This window comes from Phycodurus eques, chromosome 11, assembly GCF_024500275.1.
Source record: "Phycodurus eques isolate BA_2022a chromosome 11, UOR_Pequ_1.1, whole genome shotgun sequence".
Lineage (NCBI taxonomy): Eukaryota > Metazoa > Chordata > Actinopteri > Syngnathiformes > Syngnathidae > Phycodurus > Phycodurus eques.
Window position 1 is genome coordinate 20,411,708 of NC_084535.1, and position 27,371 is coordinate 20,439,078.

Below are 27,371 nucleotides of genomic sequence, written 5' to 3' on the forward strand. Positions count from 1 at the left end.
ATACTTTAATTTTCATTTGTATTGTTTGTTTTTGTTTTGTGTCAATTTTTGTACTGGAATGAAATGATAATAATAATAATTACAAGGGAACAACATCATTGAATTATGATAAACGTAAACGTCAAACCGCTCGCTGACATAATCCAAAATGGCAGCCAGCTTCGGAAGACTCCTCAGGACGTCTGTGAGTTGACAACTTTACACTAAATTGTGTCACGGCTGTGTGTTTGCGTTCATTTCAGGTTAGTAATGTCACTGAGAAATCTATGAAGAGATGCTACGGAAGAATACGTCACAAGTTTTCCGAGGTTGTGCTGACATGTTGCGTGTCGCACACATTCGAGCAACCTCTCGTTCGTGACCTCCTTTCGCGACCCACCTGTACCGATTGTACGTTGAGACAATCAATTGGAAATATTCACTTTTTCTTCAAGCGCTGTATTTGTCGCTCCCAGTTTAAGTTTACTGTAAAACAAATGAGTCAACCTATTGTATATTTAAACACCACAAAGTTAAACCAAACCAGCTCCAGTAATATCAACTTGGCTTAATGTTAAAATATAGTGCAAAAGGGTGTAGACACATTAATGGGAATTAGAATGAATGTTACAGTAATTCTAAACCTTTAAACAACTGTTAATGCACAACAACAACGCATACAAACAGAACATACAGCAAGAGTCACAGGCTTATACTGTGTATATATATTTTTTTGCTCTGTAGGAACAATGACTGTCACTGGAAAATATTATTTAGGGCCAATCTCTACACCTCATCCTAACGCATAATGATGCTGCATCATTTCCAATAGACTTCAGTGCTGCCCAGAATGCTGCAACACGACATGATACTACACTAAAGGTGCACAACTCTAAATTCGGCCTGTGTGCTGTAAAAAGACATAAAAAACGATCGCTTAAAAACCTGTGATATAGTGGGTGTGCGAACGATGAACCGTGATATAGTGGAGGAACACTCTAACTGTGTATTATATATGTTTAAATCATGGCTGTCTTTTCCAGGCAAGAGTTGCAGCAGCATGTCGGCATGGAGGGGCTGCAGCCGAACGAATTGTGCCTGCTTCTGCACTTCAGAGGGCCTCTTTCTCTACCAGTATGTATTGATGTCGCCAACCCATTTCTGGGAAGACAACTCATCTGAATAATGACATTTTGCACAGAATATAGTTCACAGTGCCTGAAGTGGCTAATGGATTTGTTCTCTCAGGCTCTTGCAGGTGGATCCCTGCAGTCACTCAGCCTGCGCCAGCTTTTAAAGCCACAGCGGTCCAGAATGGGGAATTCAAGGAGATGAGCCTCGCTGACTTCAAGGGCAAATACTTGGTCCTCTTTTTCTACCCACTGGATTTGTGAGTGCTGCCATTCACTCCCTCCGATAAACTTCAGAAAATCCCATGCTGTCCTTTGAAATCGATCAATATTTCCGTAATGATCAACCAGTCATTGTACGTGCATGTGCCTTTAAGAGGCGGGACCTGCATGTGAATTTCTGGGTAAGAGCTGTGGCCAACAGCAGAGTCGAGAGTATGAACATATGGTGCCTTTGAGAATTTCCCATTTCACCCAAAAATCTGATATTTTCCACCAAACTTAGTTACTGTATTAAGTGGATGTTATGCGATTAGAAATTCATATTGGTCAAGTACCCACACTTTTCTTTCATAAATTAACTGCAAGCAGACAATATACATGTGAACAGCAAAATACAGTACTGTATGTGAGCTTGCTGACAGGGTGGACATTTTGGGCTGATTTTAGCATTTTACGAGCACATAGCCTTAGCAACATTTCATTTAGCAAGCGGACCGTGTACTGTTTAACATATATTTTGCATTTTTGAGGTTTTTCATATCAATTGAAAACACAAAGATCTCTGAAAAAGATACAATATACTGTACAGTAGTAGGAGGTACATGAATCACGTACGTTTAAGAATCAAAATGCGTACTGACCAAATATTATAATATGCTCATGTATGTACTGTACTGTAAAACGGTTTCTTTGTTTGTTTTATTGTAGCACGTTCGTGTGCCCAACAGAGATAATATCATTCAGCGACAAGGCAAATGAGTTCCATGACATCAACTGCGAGGTAGTGGGTGTTTCTGTGGACTCGCACTTCACACACCTGGCATGGACCAACACTCCTCGCAAGGTATAATATAATACTCTGGAATAATACAATTATCAAAACAACAATCAACACAACAATCGGCTGTTGTGTTTACAGCTGAATGGCATTCAAATTATGCATTATTAGAAGTAGTGTTGAACATACAGTATACGAGTACAGCCCAACGGATTTGAAGATTGAAGTCCTTTGGAGGAATATTCTGTGGACTGACGAGACAAGAAATGTAACTTTTTGGAACGTGTGCGGCCCCATTTCATCTGACATAAAAATAACAGCGTTTGATACGAGGAACATCACGCCAACTGTCAAACGTGGTAGTGGCAGTGTGATGGTCCGGGGCTGCTTTGCTACGTCAGAACCTGACCGACTTGCTGTAATAATGAAACAACAAATTCTGCTGTCTACCACAAAATCCTGCGTGTAAATGTCAGGCAATCAGTTCGTGCCCTCAAGCGTTCTTCAACAATCTGAAACGTCATGGTGACTACACCTCTGGCTTGGAGGGGAGGGGGAAAAAAAAAAAAAGAAGAAGGTTTTGGAGTGGCCAAGTCAAAGTCTGAACTTAAATCAAATTCAGATGCTGTGATATGACCTTATATGGGCATTTCATGCTCTAAAGCCTTCCAATATGACTGAGTAAAATTTAAATAAAGTCTAATCTCTTCACAGCAATACAAAAAACTCATCACCAGTTATGACAAACCTTTGATTTCAGTTATTGCCGCAAAGGGTGGCACAAGTTAGGTTCGGGCTGTAGTTACTTTTTCACATAGTGTCCTATAGGTTTAGATTATTTTTTTTTCCCCTCACTGAACAAAATTGAAATTTAGAAACTGCATTCTATATTCACTTGGGTTGTCTTTGTGAGATATTAATACAAAAAAATACTAACAATAGGGCTCGGGTACTGTATGTTGGCCAATGAGGAGTATATGTTGTAGTCCATTGTAATTACGGTGTTGCTGCTTTGGTCCGGCAGGCTGGAGGCTTGGGCAGCATTCATATCCCTCTGCTCGCCGACCTTAACAAGCAGATTTCCAGAGACTACGGTGTGCTGCTGGAGGACCCGGGCATTGCTCTGAGGTACAAGCCACATCAATTTGCACATTCCCATTTTATATTTGTGTCTAGTTGACGTTCATGCTTTGCTTAAAAAAATAATAATAATAAAAATAAATAAAAGTTACTCAGTACTTTTTTTTTTTTTTTTTCAGGTGAATAGCTTACGCAATTATTTGGAGGACTTTTTACTTTAGTCATATTATTCTTAACTAACAGTATTCTTACTTGAATACAATTTGTGGCTACTCCCTCTGGATGATTGATAACTTTCCTTTTAGGGGTCTGTTCATCATCGATCCAAATGGCGTGGTGAAACACATGAGTGTAAACGACCTGCCAGTGGGCCGTTGTGTTGAGGAGACCCTTCGTCTTGTGAAGGCTTTCCAGTTTGTGGAGACCCATGGTGAGGTTTGTCCAGCGAGCTGGACCCCAAAGTCGCCAACAGTGAGTGGACAATATTCCAGTTTGCCAATATGAACTATTCCTGTGGAGAAACTCTGCATTTGAAAGTCAAATATTGTTTTTCCTTTTGTTTCAGATAAAACCAACCCCCGAAGGATCAAGAGAGTACTTTGAGAAAGTCAACTGATTGTAAAGCACTACAAGTCCATGTAGAAATTTGTTTTATGCACTGACATGGACATCTATGCTAATAAAACCTAATTCCTGGGGAGGAAAAAAAAAAAGTGAAATTTCTTCAACTGTTGGTGTTTTCCATACAATATATGTGCATCTTATTTGTCTGTTGAAGATAAAAGGCATAAGATCACAACCACTGTACATAAACATGTTTATTCCCTCTTTTTACAACAATATGCAGGATGAAAATGTCTCATCAGACATTGGTACATAACATGAGGTGCCAAAATAAACTTCAGTGGGGCAGAATTGGACATGAGAAGGCAGTACAAGTAGGGAACATACTGTATATACGCAATATGTGGGACTAAATAAAGACTTTGAAGGACTGCAGCACTCTGTGTGGTTATGAAGATGTCAAGTGTACTTTTTGTACAGTGTGAAAACAAAGCTCATTCCTTTGGACATTCACACATGGCATGTCATGTTTCGCAACAAAGAGGGGTTTGTAATGGACTTAAGAGATGCCAAGCCTTTTTAAAGCTTTAAATATGAAATCAATGTGAGCCTTCACAGACCAGCCTATCTCTGCAATGCTTCCTTCCTTACACTATGAAGCTGATCCTACCAGTGAAACAATTTGATCATTCTATAGTTTGGTGAAAACCATGCAATTTCAGGCAAGATGAACCAGCGCCACCAACCACACCCCCGATCACCGAAGACATACTTTTGTTTTGAGCTGATTCATTAAAAAAACACCCTATTTTAAATCTGTACAACAAAAATACATTTGCGCTCTACAGCAAGAGGTACATTAAGGTTATATACACTCCCCTCATATATATATATTATCTTTACATGTAGATGTAATTCAAACCCACACATTAAGAAAATGACTAAACCTGGGGGATAGCATCACATCCTTTTAAAAGTCTCTAACTGTACCTCAACTTCTGATCTGGCCCTCATTCTTGTCTCCACAGTAAACTACAGTAGGACTCAAAACATTGCAACTGGATGGATCACTGGAACAGGTAAATTAGAGCCGCCAAAATACAGGAATGACAAGTGACCAACTTATTTTGGAGCGGAAGAAAATGGGAACAAAGTACTGCACTATGCACTAACGTTACTGTGAGTTGACTTCAAGAATACAAAATAGAAATCAAGTCAGAATATGGGCACAAAGCCAACTCGTTATTCTGACACAATAGAACAAATAAAGGCTTTCAATATACTTGGGCCTCTTCACTGAAGAGAGCTGCACTATTCCATCCATAAACATGTAGTATGTAGTCTGGTCTCAGGTGGGACTGGTTTGGAAGAGAAGCCACATAAGCCTGAACATATTTGCCCCCGATATTTGTATGAAAGCAACTGATAAAAACAGAACCTTGTTTGATGCCACATCCACAACTCTGCATCTGATCATGTTGCAGCGTTGAAATTCATTCAGAAAATGGAAAACTACATTGTACAAAGTGAGATTCTCACAATCTCGTCGCAAGAAAGAAACTAATAAAGAATGTTGTGTGCCAGCCGTCTTCCAGGATACATGCAGGCGATTCCATGACCATGATCCACCTGCTTTAGTCTATTTTCACATTTGTGTATATCTTCCTCACAAAGGCACTTGTTCCCATGTATCCAACTGCACCTGCAACGAACACACACACAGTCAGTCAAACTCCCTGGGATTTCATTATACTGTACACCTCTTCCTGACAAAATGCTGATGGCTAAAAAGGAAAATTAAAAAAACTACACGTTTGAGGGAGAGTTGCCCGACATCCCCCCAAAATAAGATCCCACGTGACCAATACCCTCTGAAGGCACTATTCTAAATGGAGCACACGTCCCAGAAAAATAACATAGTACAGTATTAAAGACTTAAAAATGTGAAGCAATATTATGTCCAATATTTATCCAAAGACTGAGAGACAATGTCATTTACATAAGTCATCTACATATATTTAGTAGGCAAACAAATATTCAGTGCCCTGCGATTGGCTGGCAACCAGTCCAGGGGTGTACTTCTGCCTCTCGACTCAAAGGCAGCTGTGCTAGGCTCCCAACTCACCCACGAAGCTGGACATGCGTTTAAAAAAAAAAAAAAAAAAATGGATGATGGATGGATATTTAGCCCAAGAGTACTGGTGTTACCACTAGTGTCAATTCTAATGTCAGGGTTGTGTGAATTGTACAAATTAAAGCTAAAATGCTAAGACAATGTTTATTAAATTTCAACCCATAACATATTTTGTGTTTCTGTGCTTCTGACCATGTATTTATTAACAATTGTCTTATTGCTTTATATTTCATACTTTGGTTTTTAAGAACAACAAGCAGGACTGACCACACATGATTCCAAGAGCAGTACTAAACACAGCCATGTAACCAAAGTAGAAGGATGTCTGGAACAGCCCGTACATCCTGAAATATGCCAGAGAAGAAAAAAATCAGTTTGTACAACCCCGCAAAAAGAAAGTATCAATCATCCACCAGACTCAAACTCACTTGGTTTTGAAGAAATAGTAGTAAAAAGAGTACATGTAAACATAAACCGCAGTGGATGCAGCAGACAGGAAGCTTGTCCATTGCCTGGAAAGGATAAATGTTATGTTCAGTTATTATTTTCTTCCAAAGTTGCCATCGAAAGACTAAGACGCTCACCATCTGTAGTCCTCGGCATTGAGCAGGAAGTACGTGCACACGATGGTGACACACACCGTCACAATGCAAAGGATAACCAGGACCAGCATCATGAAACCGTATACATAGTAGATTTTATAGGCCCAGAAAGATGTGAAGATGAAATACCTGATGAGTGAGGAAAAGTCAAGTTGTGTGATGATCATGAGCCTAAAATATCAAAACCTCTCTCAGGATGTCGACTTACATTTCAATGAAGATGGAACCGAAAGGAAGGATTCCACCAAGACAGACGATGACAGCTGGCTCCATGAACCTAATGGCACAAGAATTCCCACACATGCTTATTGCGTTTGAAGTAAAGAGGAAAACGAAGATACTGGTTTGAAAATCAATTCACTTATTTCCTTTGGGCAACTGGCAAGAGTCATTGTTGTAAACATTAATAAAGAGCAGAACATAATCGCAACCTTCCCTCAGTGACAAATGACGACCCTGGTTACGTCCCAAAAAGGACACCGCCTGGGTCAAAGCTGGGACTGCCAGGATTAGTCGACTAGTCACGATTACGACGACGATATAATAATTGATGTAATTGTTGTTTTTTTTTTTTTTTTAAGCTTTGTTTTTCTCTCAAAAGTGCCTGTATCCTCACCGCTGCTCACCTGTTGCCTTTTGGCCTTGACGCACATGCACAGTAGTGGGAATTCGGGTCTTTCGTAATGACGGACATGCACAGCCCGTGACGTTCCCCGAAAAACTATGGCTCACTGGCATCAGCAAGGGAGCCCGAAAGTTTCAGCATTTCACCAAAAATACTAAAGACGAACGCGATGCAAAACCTGCGAGACAAAACTTGCCTTTCATAGCAGCACAACAGTGACACACGAGCATCTAAAAGGAAGCATATTGTGGCTGATTCAATTTCTGACAAATAGAGACAGTCACCACGGTAAATTAGTTGGCTGATTAGCTGCTAATACAGACGTCAAGGGCATTTGAGCTAAATGATTAAAGACGTAAACGTTGACATTAGCTTAAGGCTAACAATGACGATTTCATTGGCCTTAGCGCACAGGTTATTAGCGCACGGGTTATGCGTTTGATGTAAAGTTATAAATACAGATATGAATATAAGCTATACACTGTAGCAGGCTGGCTTAGCAATGTGCCTAGGTAGCAGCCACATTGGCAATGCAAGTACATTTGAAGTAAATCAGTACTTGCTCATCCATTTTCCGTACCGCTTATCCTCACTGGGGTCGCGGGCTCATTTCTCAACAGACTTTGATGAGGTTTGCTTTTTTGTCAGCGTCAAAGCATGTGCTCTTAATAAAGATAGTTGTGAAGTTGGAATCTTGTGTAAAACGTAAATAAGAACATAATACAATGATTTTCAAATCCTTTAACCTATATTCAACTAAATACACTACAAAGACAAGATATTTAATGTTCAAACTGATAAAATGTTTTTTTGCAAATATTCACTCATTTTGAATTTGAATCTGCAACACATTCCAACACAGCTTTGTACTATTGCCCTAATTTTCAATCTTTTCCACATACCTTAAACACTTCAAGCTGCAAGCTAATGATGCTTGTATATGAGCACCCGCTTGCTGGTGCGATAAGCTATAATTAACATATGATCCGATGAGTCAACTATTTGCAAAAATAATCAGTGACAAGTCCACGATCTAAATAATCATTTGTGGCAGCTGTACAATTACACAACTTGACTGTTCCTCCCTAACAAAACACACCTACCATTTCTTTTCAGGGATTGGCCTCGGCACAGCATTCACCCTGCATGGGAAGTTTGGCTGACCAGAAAGATTCCTCCCCAAAATTGTTCCCACCAGGTTTAGCGGCAGAATGACAAAGAAGCAGATGCAACAAACAGCCACCTGCATACGGACATAGAGACAGTGTTCTTATCCGTTTTCAAGTGACATGACAGCCAATACTAATTCTACCACAGTAAAATGGATTGCTCCCCTAATGTCATGTACTTACCAATGGAGTGACGTGCTGACCTGACACTAGAGAGGGGAATGTGACTATGTTCTGAACAGCTGTTTCGACACCTGTGTTGTAATAATCAGACTATTGCTGCCAGGGTTCGCCGTAAATGTAAATCAACTTCCCATTGATGTCATGTTTTTCTTCTTTACGCACTTGGCAAATTAAGAGGATTCTGATTCTGATAAAGGTTGGGAATTACTGATTTATGTAACTAATGCTTAATGATTATGTAACTAATACATGCATGCAGTTTGCTGTACTGATTCCTTGTTTGTATAATTTAAGACCAGAGCTAAATAAACAAGTCCAAATGGAAGGTGAGCATCCGTGTTCTTTAACTTCAACACGCCCATCTCTACCTTAGCAATCTAACCAATATAATTCCTGGAGACTTTGTATTCCCCCTTTTTTATGATCCTCTCCAAATCGAAGCTGTAGATACTTTTTGTGACATTTTTGTTTGGTGGTGTGCCATGAGATTTTTCTAATGTAAAAGACGTGCTTTGGTTCAATAAAAGTTGGGAAACGTTGAATTTCGGGGCAATGTGATTACCCCCCCAAAAAAAAAAAAAATCATGACCAAAGAAAACAAAAATCATGGCAGCACCAACAACTGAAGTTGAAAAGGTCAACTAATGCTGGGATCAGACTACAAGACAAATTTTCTCTTTCACAATGTCAGACTACCGCCATAGAATCTTGCCCTCTCTCAGTCAGACAGTGGCAATACTACACGACATCCATTCCGATACCACTGTATCCCGCCTTTTACAAATCAGACAGTGGCAATACTACACGACATGCATTCAGATACCACCGTATCCCGTCTTTTACAAATACTGGGCTTTATCTTGTCAAATCAAACACTGTCCGGGAGGTGAGACCAGAAAACAGGCCACCTTTTACCGCAACCGTATACAACAAGTTGTCAAACAATGGCTCACTGCAGCAAAGTTGGAGGAAAAAAAGGAAGGAAAAGAATGTCCCACCGGGTGCTCGGGAGAGGACATTCTGGGCTATCCATTCAAGAAGAGCTTGAGGTATGTTCACGTATTTTTAATACGATACGGCTCATAAGCAGGCAACAAAACGTTATGCAGCCCAGCAAGCTAGTGCTAGCACTCACGGTTGTATGTAAATGTGCCGGCGTTCTGTCGAATCATGCGCTAAAGCTTCGGTAAACATTGGTTTGTTCGTGTGAATAAATGTTAACAACGGCGATCAAGTATCTTGGCAACAGCAAGCATGGGCGGCGATGCACCGGTCCAAATGCAATCCTATTAGTCGACGTCAAGTTGTGCTGCCTGAGAGTTGTTGTTGATATGTCACACTACACGGGAGATACCACCCCCCCCCCCAAAAAAAAAAACATTACATAAATAAATAAATAAAATATGCTTGACTTTTCATGTTGTGGTAGGGCTACCGGCCAAATTGTTGGTTGTGGATGTCACACTACAAGAATCGCCCGCGATAGCAAATTGGGCCAATATCAGAGCTAAAATCCTGTAGTCTGACCTAGGCATAAGATGCAGGAAATGTGAACACAGCAAGATTATATTGTTACTTCTTTTGATTAATGTTTTACCTTTTTTTTTTGCTCTCAAACTACTATAACAGTAACTACTACTAGTACTATAACAACATAATTGTAAATTAAATGTATTAAATGTTAGTTGTTGACGTAAACAATATTTGTTTCTTTATGCATCTGCGTAAACTTACCATGGTGCCAAATGGGATCGCTCTGGAGGCGTGATAGTAGATTGCAATGAAGTTGATGAAGAAGGCCGTTCCACACACCATTGCTGGGATCATGAAGGCTCCGACGAACATTTGCTTAATCCACCTTCTTCCTGTATTTGTCAAGAAATCAAATAACAAATTGGATACGGTTTATGACATGTAAATGCAACGGCCTATTTTCAAATATTACCATTACCTCCTTGTTTTGCATACAAACTTCCACCAAAGTAGCCATTGACAGGGGAGGTGGCAGCATACACAAAAATGGCTGTGCTCAACATCGATCCTCTCCTGCAGAGCAAAATGTAGTCTGTTAAATCCATGATTCCTTTCATGGAACTGGCATTGAACACATAGTACGTTAAGCATTTTCTTTTTTTCAACATGTAGATATAACCACTTGTTTTAAAGAAGCCAACAATCCAAAATATTTAGGTATTTATTTTCCTAATGGAGAGTGAGTGTCTGTCGCAAAAATGGTTCATCAGAGCCATACAGTATAATTGGTATATATCAAGGAGATGCTTGATGCAGTTAGTGCTAGAATCTGGTGTGATCCCTAAAGTCTGCCGCACACAGAGCACACCCACCATAACTGATGTACAAGAATCGGGTTGCATTAAAGTACCGTATTTTCACGACTATAAGACGCACTTAAAAGTCTCAAATTTTCTCCAAAATGGACGGGGCGCCTTATAATGCGGCGCGCCGAATGTGTGCACCGAGTTCCAAAATCTCTAAATGTTGTTGTGTGACTTTGATGCATTTCCTGCTGACACGCTGCTTATATAGAGGAAAGGCGGATGTGACTGAGGACAGCATGCGGACGTTAAAGGGGGCAGGGTGTGCGTGAAAGAGGACGCTAAAGGCACGCCCCCAGTAGGTATATAGCGCCGGGGTGTGCATTGTGCAAAACAACATCGGTTTGGCTAAGGACCCCCGAAAATGACACCTGCGAAGAGACACGCTTACGAAGCACAGTTTAAACTGCAAGCTAAAAGTTACTTCGAGCAGCCGCGAGAAAATTCAAGCTCAACGAATCCATGGTTCGCAAGTGGAGGAAGCAGGAAAACGAGCTTCGCCAAGTCAAGAAGACGAAGCTGAGCGGCCCGAGTTGGAAGACCAACTCGAGCAATGGATTAATGAGCAAAGAACATCCGGGAGAAGCGTCTCTACAGTCAAGCGTCTCTACAGTCACCATTCGACTGAGTGCAATAACTCTGAGCTTGCCATCATTCCGGGAGGCTTGACGAAGGAACTGCAACCGATGTAAACGGGGCGTTCAAAGTGAAGTTGAGAGCGGCGTGGGAGCGATGGATGACAGATGGCAAACACAGCTTTACTAAGACTAGGAAGCAGCGTCGGGCGAGTTACGGCACAATTTGTGAATGGATTGGGGATGCTTGGGCTAACGTGTCTGCTTGCACTGTTGTACAAGACTTACTCTGTATACAGATCCTCAACCATTGCCACGATTATGACAATGAGAGATACTGAGAAGATCTGGCAGCCGGAACCAATGAGTGAGGAGAAAATCAGCGGATGGCTTGAGGGCCGGAATACGTCTCCATGCACCTGCTTCCAGCCGTATTCATCTCCCAGGTCTCGGTCCTATTGGGAAAACCACAGCATCATATCACATGTTTGATAGTGCAGGTGGTTGTCACTCAAAGAACCGTTACCGAGCTTACCATGTCATCCATTTCTTCCTCTTTGCTGTATCTGGCGTAGTCCTTTCTGAGGGTTCTCATCAAAATCATGGACACCAGACCCACCAAGAAGATCACCATCATGAAGGAGTTGAAGATAGAGAACCAATGTATCTAAGAGAAATTCGTGAATATCACTGAATAAAAGGTTCATAATTCAAAGTTTTGTGAAACAGTTTGCATTATATTAGGCTATGATGACAATAAAAAAGTAATTACAAGATTGCCTTATGCCTTTTTAAGAACCTGAAAGAGGATTCGTAAACGCCCTAACCAAAACGGAGATGGATAAACATGTTGACATTGTACACACACAGCTTCCTGTATGTCAGTGTGCATATTATTATTTGCATTACTGAATTTCTGAAAAATGGGAAAAATGGTTTCCAATTACAAACAGATCGTAGATCTACCAGCATGCTAGAATGAATTGTGTTCGACCTTAGCGGTAATTTTGAACTAATTAATACATTTGATTTAAAATATATGTGTGACATAAATACATTGCATAAAATAAATACTGTGCATGCAAAATGAGTATTTGCTTGGCTCAACTACATAACACAGGAAGGAGTGTGTCAGAGAAAGTGTCCCTGGCTCCCTTGAAAGGCGCAATTGGAAATACAAGTTATTATTTAATGTTATATTTAAAAAAAACTAATTTTTGTATACATAAAATTTGTCGTTGACTCTAAATAGGTCAAACCTGTATTGATTTATCTTTCGACAAAATGTGCCTTGTTACATGGCTCAACTTGTATCTACATCGAGTTTAGAGAAACACTCACATCATGCTAGTAGCATGCTTGATCATGTGATGTGATTTAAACCAGATGATCAACTCACTCACCCTGTGCTGGAAGAAGGATGGGTCGAGGTACTTGTCAAATCTGTCCTCAAACTTCACATCAGACTTCTTCCATTTCACCTGTATATGCATTTGGGGAAACTTAGATGTATAGCTTTTGTGTTCAACAAAATCATATTTACATTAAAGGCACAAGCAATACAGTGAGATTAAAAAGTATTGGTCCCCTTCTCAAATTCCTATATTTTTGCAAAGTTTCCCTACTTTAATGTTTAAGATCATCAAACAAATGTAAATATCAGACAGATATAACCCAACAGAACTTAAAATGCTGGTTCCAAATGGCGGTTTCATTTATGAAGGAAAAAAAAAAAAAAACTAGTCAAACTTAGCTGGCCGTGTGTGAAAAAGTTATGGCCCCCTCAACCTAATAACTGGTTTGCCTATCCTCAGCAGCAACAAAAACTGAAATCAAGTGTTTTCTATAACTGGCAAAAAGTCTTTCACATCTCTGTAGATATTTTGGCCCACTCTTCCTCGCAGAATTGTTGGAGTTCAGCAAAAATGGAGGATTTTCGAGCATGAACGGTCTTTTTAAGGTCATGCCATTGCATTTAATTCGGATTCAAGTCTGGAATCTGACTAGTCCACTCCAAAACCTTTATTATCTCGTCAGTGTATATAATATTCTCTGAAAACTCTTGGGAATCATTCAGATGTTTTTTTTGTTTTTTTTTGCAGAAGTAAAATGAGCCTTTATGTTATTTATTGTCAGCGGTGGTTTTCTCCTTGGAACTCTGCCATGGATGCCATTTTCCCCCAGTCTCTTCCTTATTGTTGTGTCATGAACACAGACTGCGGGAAGGGAGGCCTCCAGTTCTTTAGAAGTTGTCCTGAGTTTATTTGTGGCCTCCTGGATGAGTCATTGCTGTTCTCTTGGGATAATCTTTGTAGGCCGGCCACTCCTCACCACTGTTTTCTCCATCTGTGGATAATCCCAAAGCTCTAGAAATGTCTTTTGTAATCCTTTCCAAACTGATGTAAAATACTTTATTTCTCGGCTGTTATGGAATTTCTTTAGATCGTGTAATTTTGCTGCAGCTTTTTTTTATATCTTTTTGTCAAGACAGATTCTGTTTGAGTGATTTCTTGATTGGACAGGTCTGGACATAATCAGGCTTGGGTGTGATCAGGGAAAATTTACCAAAGATTCTGATTTCCTGTAATTAATTCATGATTTAACAAGGGGGTAATTACCTTTTCACAAAGGGCCAGGTAAATTAAGAGTTTTTTTCCTCTTAATAAATGAAATCATTTAAAAAAAGCATTTTAAGTTCACTTGGGTTATATTTGTCTGATATTTACATTTGTTTGATGATCTTAAACAATAAAGTGGGGAAACTATGGAAAATTGAAAGAGTTTGAAAAGGGGGGCAACACTTTTTCACAGCACTGTATTTATCAATTATACCACAGGAAATTCCAGTAGCTCATTCAGTACTCACAGAGTAAAACATTGCAATCCTTGTGTTGGGCACAAGTCGAACTTTGCCTTCACTAGTAAGATTTACATCAACAATTCTGTTCCCGTTAAAGCCGATCTCCAATTTCTTATATGTCCAAAGGTAGTGATCTTCTCCATTTTCATCTGCCTCACCAACAATACCTGGAGAGAAATGGATATCATTTGGATTTAATTTTCTAATCACAAATAGACCAACGAAGGCATATAAGCACGTGAAAATAATCAGGGTATTATGTTGTCCACATTGTGAATCCAGATCTGTCATTTGTGACACTGCCTATTTGCTTTGAGACATCAATTGTAAAGCAGCTCAGAGCTGGCAATCTATAAAAATTCACTTCCAGAACAAATGTTCCAAATTTGTCTGAATTTCCATATTTTAACATTTTTGTCAAGAACATTTCCGTGCGACAGTCATAATAGTTAATCAATTATGGCTTCAATAGTTGTAAATTTCTTGTTTTTATTACATTAAGCTTGTAATGGTGGACGCAGTTGCAGCCTAAATCAAAGTAGCAGTATATGAGATTTCGACGTTCCATCATCAGAAATATCTGTGTCTATGGATTAATTCACCTTTGCCAATTCGGTTTTCCACCCTGGCAACAAAAAACCCCACAAGTCTATTGAAGCTGATTAATCAGATCTCAAACGTAAAAATGAAAACTCAGCACTCTATTTTACAAACTAACAACATTTTTTGATAGATTGAATTGGATAGTTTATGTATGGACAATAGTTTTGGTTTCTATTTTGTGCAATGTACTTCATGTACAAGTACAAGAAGTACATGTACAAAGAAGAAATGTATTTACGTCTTCTCTTGCATGCTATTTATATTACATATTTATATTTCCTACATCTACAATTGCTGCTGAATCGATGCCAATTTCCCCATTGTGGGACTAATCAAGGTTATCTTATATTACAAAGATTTATGAATAATGAAAATATACTTCTAACCCGCCCACATTGTGAAGTGACGTGTCCAGTGACGTACTAATTCATTTCAAGTTCAGACGCGCCGTCCTGTGTGGACGTGTATTATTTTATCTCTCTAAACTTGTATTACCGTAATTTTTCGTGTATAATGTGCACCCATGTATAATACGCACCCCCAAAGTTGACTTCAAAATTCTGGAAAACCCTTCTACCTATGTATAATGCATTTTTACAATGCATGATTTTGCTTCTCCCATGATCAAAACTAAGTATTATTGTATTTTGTTAAGTTTTTTTCAAAGGATTATACTGAAGTTAAGCACTTTACTTGAATACGTAATACTTGTTTAAATTTATTTACTTGCTCTTATTTTGAAATTCACAGCCCTACTTTTATTTAATAAATGAGAAAACACACAGTTGTGCTCATATGTTTGATTAACCAAACAGAATTTGTAAGATGGGTACAATTCTTGAAAGAAAACATGCAGGTTCAGGCGAAACACATTTCATTTTATTTTAGTGGGATTCAAATTAAACTGTCAGGCATTTCAGAAAAGCAATATCATTAAACAAAATATAACCATAAAGAAATAAATGATGGTTGTTGTTCAGTCATCAGTCGTATTTAAAAATAAATAAATAAATAAATAAACTATTTCACAAATTCTGCCAGGGTATGTAAACTTATGAGCACAAGTGTACATATGCAGTCATGTGTACTGGATTGATATATTGGAATGAAAATGTAGCCTACACCTTTTTCATAACCTCTAGGTGGCGGTGGTGGCATTGTAGAATGAACGTGTACACCTTTCTCATAACCTCTAGGTGGCAGTGGCATATTGGAATGACAGCTTTTTCATAACCACTAGTTGGCGGCATACATTATAAAATTTGAAGGTTTTTTGATTTCCTCCCTATCCCTATGTATAATGCGCACTATTGTCTTTTGAAATTTTTTTTTTTGGGGGGGTAGTTACTCTCCAAAAACGCAATTACAGCCAGACCTATGTGACGAGTTTTCAACTTCACTTATTTTGATGTTTTGCGACTGCTTGTGAAGATAGCTAAGCAATTAGCATGGCTTTGACAGTCTTCATCTATCCACTCCTCGTCCTCCCTTCATGACACTTTTGTAAGAAGCATGGTAAGAAGTGTAGCTTAGTCGCTACCACGGAGGGGATGATCAGTGACTTACAACCCCAATTCCAATGAATTTGGGACGTTGTGTTAAACATAAATAAAAACAATGTCAGTAAATACAGTTTGGCGCTACATCCGTAAATCCAACTTGAAACTCTCCTATGCGAAGCAAAAGCCATTTATCAACAACACCCAGAAACGCCGCCGGCTTCTCTGGGCCCGAGGTCATCTAAGATGAACTGATCCAAAGTGGAAAAGTGTTCTGTGGTCCGACGACTCCACATTTCTAATTGTTTTTGGAAATTGTGGACGTCGTGTCCTCTGGGCCAAAGAGGAAAAGAACCATCAGTACTGTTATGGACGCAAAGTTCAAAAGCCAGCATCTGTGATGGTATGGGGCTTTGTTAGTGCCAATGGCATGGGTAACTTACACATCTGTGAAGGCACCATTAATGCTGAAGGGTACATACAGGTTTTGGAGAAACATGTGCTGCCATCCAAGCAACGTCTTTTTCATGCTTATTTCAGCAAGACAATGCCAAACCACATTCTGCACGTGTTAAAACAGCGTGGCTTCGTAGTAAAAGAGTGCGGGTACTAGACTGGCCTGCCTGCAGTCCAGACCTGTCGCCCATTGAAAATGTGTGGCGCATTATGAAGCGTAAAATACGACAACGAAGACCCCGGACTGTTGAACAGCTGAAGCTGTACATCAAGCAAGAATGGGAAAGAATTCCACCTACAAAGCTTCAACAATTAGTGTCCTCAGTTCCCAAACATTTATTGAACGTTGTTAAAAGAAACATGTAATACAGTGGTAAACATGACCTTGTCCCAGCTTTTTTGGAATGTCTTGCAGCCATAAAATTTTAAGTTAATGATTATTTGCTAAAAACAATCAAGTTTATCAGTTTGAATATTGAATATCTTTGTAGTGTATTCAATTAAATATAGGCCGAACATGATTTGCAAATCATTGTATTCTGTTTTTATTTATGTTTAACACAATGTCCCAACTTTATTGGAATTGGGGTTGTAGAATCCAAATAGAACTTTCGTCTCTGCGGCTTGGCAGCCGGGGGTGGAGATGTCAATAAAATAGTGTAAGAAGCAGCTGTTCGATGTGGACGCACGGTCATGTCAGAAGCTGGAGTCAATGTGCAGTGATTTCCGTAACAAAATACGGACATTCCGTAAGATTTGGCAGCTCTGAAAGCATTTGCCAGACACAATTACACAATCCCGCTGTTTTGCCTGTACATGGGCCTATGTACAGGTTCTATTGCTACCATGTTTGCCCTATGGCAGCACATTGGTAGTAGGTTACCATAAAATATAATACTAAGCAGAAGTTACCTTACTTTTATGAATATGATATTTTGAGAAAGGTGCTACTATGGGTTGCTTGTAGAATACTCTTATACATGATAGAGTCTTGGTAATCAGGATCAAGTGTATACAGTGGACCCCCACATTGTTGCGATTCTGCATCCACAAATTCACCAATTCAAATATTGTTATATTATTGTATGTATTGGAACTATTTGCTTTTTTTTTTTGTCCAAAGGTTTGTTTGTTTTTTCCCCAATGGCAAAATATTGTCTATACTAAGTTTGTTTGTGTTTGAAATGTGATGGGCCTCTTTCCCATGTCTTTTGGGATCACAGTATGTGGTATATTTATGATTAAAACTTAATATAGCCTAGTGTTGTCCCGATCCAATCACAAGATCAGAAATCAGGGCAGAACACCTAATTTTCAGCTGACTTGTATCAGCTGAAACAGATCTGGTTTTGTATGTAAGGTCACAAAGTGACAAAATACAAAGAGCTTGCCAAATGGAATAGCAAAAGCTTCGTTTTACACTGCACAATGTAACATTTCAAGTTTATTAGTACCGGAATTTCAAGTACTGGGCGGTGCCTCCCAAAAAGCGTCTCTCTGGTTTGTTAGGAGGGAGAAAGAGATGGCCACAAGCTTTCCCGTTTGTCCACAGCTCGTTGTGATAAAAGCGGCACTAAGTGAGATTTGGAAACGGTTTGCTTATGGCCTGCAGTTAGGGCAAGAAAGATACTACAAACTAGGTCTGCAAAGCCTGATATAATGTATAGTGTGGCTAAACAGCACGCTAAATGTCATTGTCAAGACTTAAAAGACCAACAGATTACCACATATGACACATTTAAAAGACATCTTCAAATCTAAGTCTAACAAGAGTGAATTATTTTGTGACAAGTAAACTTGTGCCATCTGATTGCATTTGACGAGGCAATGTTGTTTGCACTTGAACTGAGTTGAAAACTCACCCACCAACTATGCAGCTGCATTAAGACATACTTTTAAATAACGATGCACAGTAAATTTATTGTTTACTATGGAAGAAATACATCCATCCATCATTTTCCGTACTGCTTAACCTCACTGTGGGTCGCAGGCGTGCTGGCGCCTATCTCAGATGACTCTGGTCGCCAGCCAATCATAGGGCACATATAAACAAACCAGCATTCACACTCACATTCACATCTCTGGGCAATTTAGAGTCTTCAATTAACCTACCATGCATATTTTTTGGATGTGGGAGGATACCAGAGTACCCGGAAGAAACCCACCCAGACACAGGGAGACTTTTTAAACTCCACACAGGTGAGGCCGGATTTGAAGCCAGGTCGAACTGTGAGGCACATGTGCTAATCGGTCGTCTAGCATACCGCATGGAAGAAATCAAATACGCTCAAATATAGGCATCCTACAGAGTATGCTAAAGCTTATATATCCTTTTCTTACTGGATTGCCAAGGTATCGCATGAGATTCTGTATCGGTATACACTCAAAATCAAGAGTGACTCAACTCAAGACAACTCAGGAAAAAAAAGTGATCAAGACCACTAATTTCTGCAATTATAATCACTTTTTGAGTGACCTTCTATATTCACACATTTTCGCGATTCACCGTCGAGCCTTGTCCCTATCCTGTGCGAACAGCGGTGGCCAACTGTACTGCTAATTGTCAGAATATAATTCTCTCAACAACCCTGGCCTGGGTTGACTAACTTATTTCAGAAAGTGTTATCTTCCTCCATGGTGCAGTCAGAAAACGGCTGTAACAAGTTGAGCTTGTTCCCATGAACCATTTAACATCATATTTCATTGTACAAGATACACACTGTTCTAGGGAGGTCTAAGTCCATTTTCCCTTATTGTTGTTTCGCTGACGGTATATACACACGACATGGAGAAATGTACATGCACTCCACCCATAACATCAACATAATTATATTACTACTGTACTTTTGTTTGAGCAGCCAAAGGTGTGGCATCCATATAAAAAAGATCAAATATACAGGAGTGGCTTCACTGTTAACACTGTAAGACAATAATTAATGATACTACTGAGAAATAGAATCCGTCCAACATATTGTAACACAATGTATAAATAATATCCATCCATCCATCCATTTTCTGAGCCGCTTCTCCTCACTAGGGTCGCGGGCGTGCTGGAGCCAATCCCAGCTGTCATCGGGCAGGAGGCGGGGTACACCCTGAACTGGTTGCCAGCCAATCGCAGGACACATACAAACAACCAACCATTCGCACTCACATTCACACCTACGGCCAATTTAGAGTCTCCAATTAATGCATGTTTTTGGGATGTGGGAGGTAACCGTAGTGCCCAGAGAAAACCCACGCAGGCACGGGGAGAACATGCAAACTCCACACAGGCAGGACCGGGGATTGAACCCGGGTCCTTAGAACTGTGAGGCTGACGCTCTAACCAGTCGCCCACCGTGTGAATAATATCACATACCTTATTCAAATTGTGTATGATTCAAAAAACAACAAAAACTTCAACGTTGAATCAACTGACCAAATCATGACATTCTGTGGGACATGATATTACATTAAACCAAATGGGAGGGTGGCTAATGATGAATTTACAGATTCATACATAGACAAAAAGCAGTTTATCTCCTATGACATAACATATGCAGACAAATACACAGTAGGCACATGTAACAGCACAAAAAGGTATGTAAACTAATATGCTTATGATATGCAAAATAAAGCTGTCATGACTGATCAAGAAACACAGGACAATATACAGGGCAGCGAAGAAACAACACAGATGTCTAACCAATTATTCATCGTTTTGATTGTCACTTACCCCAGATGGGCAGATCATCGATGTACATTTGGTACCAGTAGTGATTCTTTATGGCATACACAAAAGCATCCCGTTTGACTTTGTCCAGGTCAATTTCACAATATGTTGTCTGCATGACTTCATCTACAGAGGTTGAGAAATCGCATTATTTTGAGGGGTATACAGTATTAAAATTGTCAATGTGAAAACATACACCTACACTTTCAGAAGCAGTAGTAATGTGAAAATTTACCAATTTCCTGTAATCTGTATTTGTATTCTCTGTACAGTTTAAAACAGTTGTAGGTAGAATTTCAACTCGTTTTAGCCCTTGTGTGGTGTTCACATCGTATTTCAGCCAGTGTACGTAAATCTGGCGGAAATCTGTGAACAAGTCTGAAATGTGATAAACGGACTGAACTTCAGATTAGACTAGAAGGTACACTAGATAGACAGACGTACATACTAGATATGTGACTTACTCAAACCTCTGGGAAAATGTTTCAGAGTATGAGAGTTGGTGTTGGTGCTTGGATTTTGCAACAATTATGCAACTTGTAAGGGCAAGGTTAGAAACACATTATCCACAATTGGATCGTAACCTCCTGTATGTAATACAAATGTGTTTATAATGTGTTCTGCTACATGTTCTTCACAGAAAAAGAGACAAGGCCACGGAGTCAAATCAAATCATTTTTATTCATTTGCTTTTTATAAGAAATTAAAATATGTCCCACCGACCCGAACATAAATAGAGCTCAGCCTTCCCATTTAGTACATCTACCATAACTTTATATCTTACTACATCTATTTTTATCTGTCCCTCACATCTCATGAATTTTCACCAATAATTTGAATATCTACCCATTGATCAAATCCATCATCAAAAAATACAACACATAAATTTATGCTCAGGCAAAGTCTAAATAACTCTTACTTCACTAGGTCTCATGTTGTTTTAGTGGCTTGCAGTTTTTCCAAATTAAAAATCATACCTCATAACAATGCTTCTGAGGACTCTTTTGGTTTCTTATTTACCATTTGTGTTTTGGCAACATACGTGGTTTATGTACAACAGTTAGTTCATGGGGTTTCATTCCAACTGTCAACTTTATTCATCTTTTGCGGGCTACTTGAAATTGAAATCACAACTGCGTTCAATCAAGCAAAATGTTACTTTGATCAAAACTGTGATCAGGTCATGGTATGTACCAAAGCTAAGATGCATGTTGCAGTTCCATTTCAATTTAGGTCAAGAACAACGGTGCCACCCTGGACATTACTTTTAAGCATAGCAGTTGTCTGCATTCTCCTGTCTACAAAATATCAGTTAAGGTACCTACATCTATCGTTGTCATAGCCACCAAAACTTGCCATTCATTCCTTAAAGCTCTGACAGTGATATCTACTACCCAACTCAAGTATTTCCTCACAAAGTCCTCCTTTGGGTTTCGTCTTTGATGTATACCTCTACCATACAGTTGAAACCAGATGGTTTCAACTGTATGGTAGAGGTATACAAACCAGATGGTTATGTATAAAGATAAAAATATATATATATATATATATATAAATACTATATGAACTATTACCCCCCCCCCCTCACTATCTTGAGATCAGACAAAAACCTTTTCTGTTTTAGATCAATTAGGTTTAAATAAATATGAAAAATTATTTCCATTTGCTAAATTCCAGAATAATGAGAAGGATTTTAATAGACAATGTTTCATTACTTTCTTCAAAGTCAGTTTACGTAGAGTAATATTACTATGTTTTTAAACAATTTGGGAAAACAATGATGATGTCATGTCTTTGGAAGCTCCTGATAGGTGTATTGACAATGGGTTAATTAGAGACACCTTTTGGTGTATTTGAAGGCATATGTCATAATACCGCTCAGGAACGACATGGGCTCTGTTTCCCAGGGATCAACGTGCTTTGGTCCAAAATATGCATATGAATCAGAGAACAAAAGAAAAACACCTGGTGAAGATAAGGGCTAAACCTGGTAAGAGCGTGTCATTATCCACAGTGAAACGGGTACTGTACCGACATGGGCTGAAAGGCCCACTCTGCCAGGAGGAAGCCATTATATCAAAATAAACAAAAAAGACACATTACAGTTTGCGAATGTACACAGGGACAAAGTCCTTAATTTTTGAAGGCCTGTCTTAGTATTGTGACATTTTAAGGTAAAAGAGGGATGCTGGCAAGCCTGAGAACACCATCCCAACTTTGAAATATGGGGGTGGCAACATCATGTGTGGTTCTTTTGCTTTAGGAAGGACTGGTGCACTTCACAAAACAGATGGCATCACGAGGAAAGAACATCTCAAGACCTCAGACAGGAAGTTAAAACTTGGGCACAAATGGGTCTTCTAAATAGACAATGACCCAACGCATACTGCCAGACTGGTTACATAGTGACTTAAGGACAACAAAGTCAATGCTTTGGAGTGGCCATCACAAAGTCTCATTCACAATCGTGTTGAAAATGTATGGGCAGACCTGAAAAGGCAGTGTGCGAGCAAGGCAGCCTACAAACGTAGCTCAGTTACACCAGTTCGGTCAGGAGGAATGGGCCAAAATTCCTGCCAACTATTGTGAGAAGCTTGTGGAAGGATATCCAAAACGTTTGACCCAAGTCATACATTTTAAAGGCAATGGTACCAAATTCTAATGAAATGTGAACTTCTGACTGAAGAAAGTCATGAGAAAAAAAAAACATTCTGACATTTTAGCAAATGGAAATAATTGTAGTAATCTTAATGTACAACTGGAAAGGTTTAGTCTGATTTCATGTTATACAATGAGGGAAAAAGTGTCTTTGTCAAACTCATGTTTGTCATGAGCCACATCGTAGTTATGGTTTCCATCAGGGGGCCATTACTACTGTAAACCCATATAAATGTATGATGGCCTCATATTGTTACATATACACAACAAATTAATAGATAACGAGTTTTGAAATCACAAACCAGGAAATTTTTGTTGTTGTTGTTATTCAATTTATTTTATTAGTAAAAAATATATATATATATATATATATAAATAAATAAATGCTTTCATTATCACAACATTAATACTGTGACGACAATTTGACATTTTGGTATTGTAACAATTAGAAACATGAAGTCGACAGACATGATTTGCTTTCGCGGGCCACATAAAATAATGTGGCAGGCTGGATCTGGCGCCCGGGCCTTGAGTTTGACACCTGTATTTTAAATACTGTATGTAAACATCTGGTTTCAACTGTACCTGCTACACTACCACTGGGGTTAGACACTTCACATTGGTCACCCCTCAACTCAGGACTCTCATCCACAAGATAGCCATTAAACTTGGATCCTACATGTCTTATTTGCCAACTGTCTGTATTGTGTCTATAGTTTTCATTTATAAGTTGTTCTTGAGTGTTTTGAGTTGTGTCTAACAAGAATCAAACCCATAACAGCAATTAATCCCTTAGATTAAATGCTCAAGAATTAATGTCAGTGTTACAGTTAAATACCTTTGAACTTGATGTCAAGGCCGCTAAATTCCAGCTCCACTCCTTGCAGAGCTTCTCCAAGCGTTTCATGGTAATGACTGATGGTTTTCTTTGTACCCACACAGAAGGGTAAAGAGAAATACTTGTACGTCTCCTGTCGGTTGTGGTAAGGCCCCACTGTGTTCATCCATAATACCACCTCCTCTTTATCTATGTACTGAAGGGGGAAACAAGGACTCAGAAATCCAGATATCATTCGAGTCAATAGCACCATAAAATGCCTGTGAGACTAGTGAAAAAGATTTGTTCTCCATTTAACTCCATATTTGTTGTATTAAGTAGATGTTATGCTGTCAGAAATGAATATTGTTCAAGTTTTCACACCTTTTTAAATCAATTAACTGGTATCAGACAATGTACATGCAAACAGCAAAAATAATTACAGGATTTTTTTTTTTTCAATGACAGACTGGACATGTTAAGCTTGACAACATTCAACTAGCACCTAATATGATGAAAATTATTAAACATAACTGTAAATGTTTAATCTGCAACTAGCCACTGTTTCAGCCTCCATTGAAAAAAAGACAAAATGCTGGTAGTAATGTCACAAAAATCATCAGAGGGTTTCTTAAAGGGGCACTTCCCCCACCCATAATGACTGGGTAGACAACAATTTCAGGGACACATGCAAAATGTTCAATATGACATCCATCCATCCATTCTCTGTACCGCTTATCTTCACTAGGGTCACAGGTGCGCTGGAGACTATCCCAGCTGACTTTGGGCGAGAGGCGGGGTACACCCTGAACTGGTCGCCAGCCAAACTCAATGAATATACAGTATAATATAAACAAACCACCATTCACACATACAACACATAACTGATGACTATTTAGTCTTCAATTAACCTACCATGCATGTTTTGGGAATCTGGGAGGAAACCAGAGTACCTGGCGAAAACCCATGCAGGTAAGGTTAGAGCATGCAAATGCCACACAGGAAGTCCAGAGCCCAGATTTGAACACACGACCTCAGAACTGTGAGCCCGATGCACTAACCAGTCACCCACTATACCACTCCAATATGATCGTTAAAATATAATGTACATGATCAAATGACTTCGTTTTTATAACCCGTGGACAATGAAACAAGGTAAAATTATGAATTTAACATCATTAATACAACCACTTATTACATTACATTACACACAAGCCAAAAATAACAATCATCCAACAAAAAACGGTTTAAAATAAAGGAACATATTTTAAGACACACCCCATCCCCCCATAGTACTGACGTGTGCAAATTACATGTTAAATTTTTAATGATGAGGGATTACGACGAGGACATCAAAGACACTTCAGAGTAATTTTGACCCATACACAAATTCCGTGCATCCTACTTTGAAATTTAGGACAAACCAACATGCGAACGTGAAAAGTAGCGCAACGATGTCAGACACACACACACGCACAGAACTAAGTTGCTATTAGTTATTTTAATTAGCGCATCTATGTACGCGGGTGAAACAGTGGGCGACTGGTTTGCACAACCCCCTCACAGTTCTGAGGACTCGGGTTCAAATCCGGCCTCGCCTGTGTGGAGTCTGCATGCTCTCCCCATGCCTGCCTGGGCTTTCTCCGGGTACTTCGGTTTCCTCCCACTCTCCCAAAACATGCATGGTAGGTTAACTGAAGACTCTAAACCAGGGGTGTCAAAGTAATTTTTGTCACAGGCCACATCGTAGTTATGACTTCCCTCGAAGGGCCGTTATGACTGTGAACCCGTATAAAGCAATTATCACCTCATAAAATTAGATATACACAACAAAGTGATGAACAACTGAAATCAGAAGTCTCCAAAAACATGTTTTTAAATACTACATTTTTCAAAGCGGGGTTGGAAACAAAAATGCTTGCAATATTCTCAACATCATTACATTGGAACACTATTAGCAGTTTTGATTTGCTTTCGCGGGCCACATAAAATCAGATGGCGGGCCGGATCTGGCACCCGGGCCACCAGTTTGATAGCAGTGCTCTAAACTGCCCGTAGGGGAGTGTGAATGAATGTTTGTCTATTTGTGTCCTGCGATTGGCTGGCGACCAGTTCAGGGTGTACCCCGCCTCTCGCTGCAGTTAGCTGGGATAGGCTCCAGTATACCCACGACCCTAGTGAGGATAAGCGGTGGAGAAAAATGTATGGATACATCTATGTTTGCATGTTATAACTGTGGAATAAGAATCAAAAACATGTAAGATCGAGGGACTAGTGTGAGGCCTGGCACTAAACAAGGGTCCGCGCATGTTAACATAGACGAAAGCAACTTAGTCTGTTCTGAGCTACATATACGGTAAATAACTTTGCAAAAGGGTTTATTCGGAGACTTTCTGTGAGCAGACTTAATAACGCTCCTGTTCGCTACTCAAACTTGAGCGTCGCTTCCGCCGGCCGGTGCTCCTAAATAGCTCGAGGAGCTAGGAAGCAGCCATGCTAACAAACCAGCAGGCTGCCAAACGTTTGGTCCCAAGCACATAGGCCGATGAGCGTTGACAGGTTAGCTAGCTAATGTGTCAGGCTCCATGTAGTTCATTTGGCCCACTATTCAACGATAAGGAGTAACACGACGAGTGACACTCATCTGTGTGATCCTAGTACAGCTACCCTTCAAGCCTAAGGAAAACGTTAGCATGTTGCACAGAGCACAAACGTCCATTATTTCAAAAGCCCCGTTTCTTTCGGTCTTAAAACACAGCCTTACTGTGTGGTCGTGTTCATCTGCTTCGACAGGTAATAAGGAGCCTAGTACACTGAGGAACACCGCAGCTGCCACCCTCCACCTGGATGATCCCATTCTTGTCGGAGAAAGTGAACAGAAAGATCGGGGTGTTAGCTTTGCAGGGCTAGCCCACCTTCTTCCTGGTTCGATGACTGAAGCGATTTTGGGGACGCTGGAGTTCTACGCATATGGCGTAAGTGTTTCACGTTTACTCATCGGATGCACTTCTGATTGGCTCAAGTACGACATGTGACTTAGCACATCCAATCACGATGAGAAGCGCTGAATGAACCGATGATTAAAGAAACAGTGGCTGCGCATCAACGCAACCTTCAGCCACGTCATCCGACCGCCAAGACCGGAGCTCTGTGTTTTGACGAAGGCAGTGTATACGTGAAATACGAAACATTGCAAACCAAACCAAATGCGTGGATCTGTTCACCGTCCCCACCAGCCTCCCTATATAAGCTGGTGCATTTCGGAACAATTATTTAGCATTTTACAAAAACAAATGCGCACGCCAAAGTGATTACATGCCTCAAGATCTAATTTTTCAGCTTTCAATGTGTATGAAAATTAAGTCAACAAAACTGAGAACGACATC

At 39.7% G+C, this 27,371-nt stretch overlaps 2 protein-coding genes across 2 annotated transcripts; one reads left to right on the forward strand and one right to left on the reverse strand.

The window, feature by feature from the left end:
• Positions 1–114: 114 nt before the first annotated feature.
• On the forward strand, positions 115–4,184 carry prdx3 (peroxiredoxin 3). The gene is made up of 7 exons (XM_061689821.1): positions 115–184; positions 1,023–1,113; positions 1,228–1,369; positions 2,040–2,175; positions 3,134–3,237; positions 3,495–3,660; positions 3,755–4,184. The coding sequence occupies exons 1-7, from the start codon at positions 149–151 to the stop codon at positions 3,803–3,805; spliced, it is 726 nt and encodes a 241-aa protein (XP_061545805.1). The 5' UTR covers positions 115–148; the 3' UTR covers positions 3,806–4,184.
• On the reverse strand, positions 3,990–26,968 carry tm9sf3 (transmembrane 9 superfamily member 3). The gene is made up of 15 exons (XM_061689811.1): positions 26,750–26,968; positions 24,007–24,202; positions 20,514–20,636; positions 14,244–14,404; positions 12,781–12,858; positions 11,913–12,044; positions 11,666–11,832; positions 10,418–10,512; positions 10,201–10,331; positions 8,218–8,357; positions 6,698–6,766; positions 6,472–6,618; positions 6,316–6,399; positions 6,155–6,231; positions 3,990–5,455 (listed from the first exon to the last, which is right to left on the reverse strand). Exons 1-15 carry the CDS (start codon positions 26,840–26,842, stop codon positions 5,388–5,390), a joined length of 1,761 nt encoding a protein of 586 aa, XP_061545795.1. The 5' UTR covers positions 26,843–26,968; the 3' UTR covers positions 3,990–5,387.
• Between the last annotated feature and the right edge of the window lie 403 nt (positions 26,969–27,371).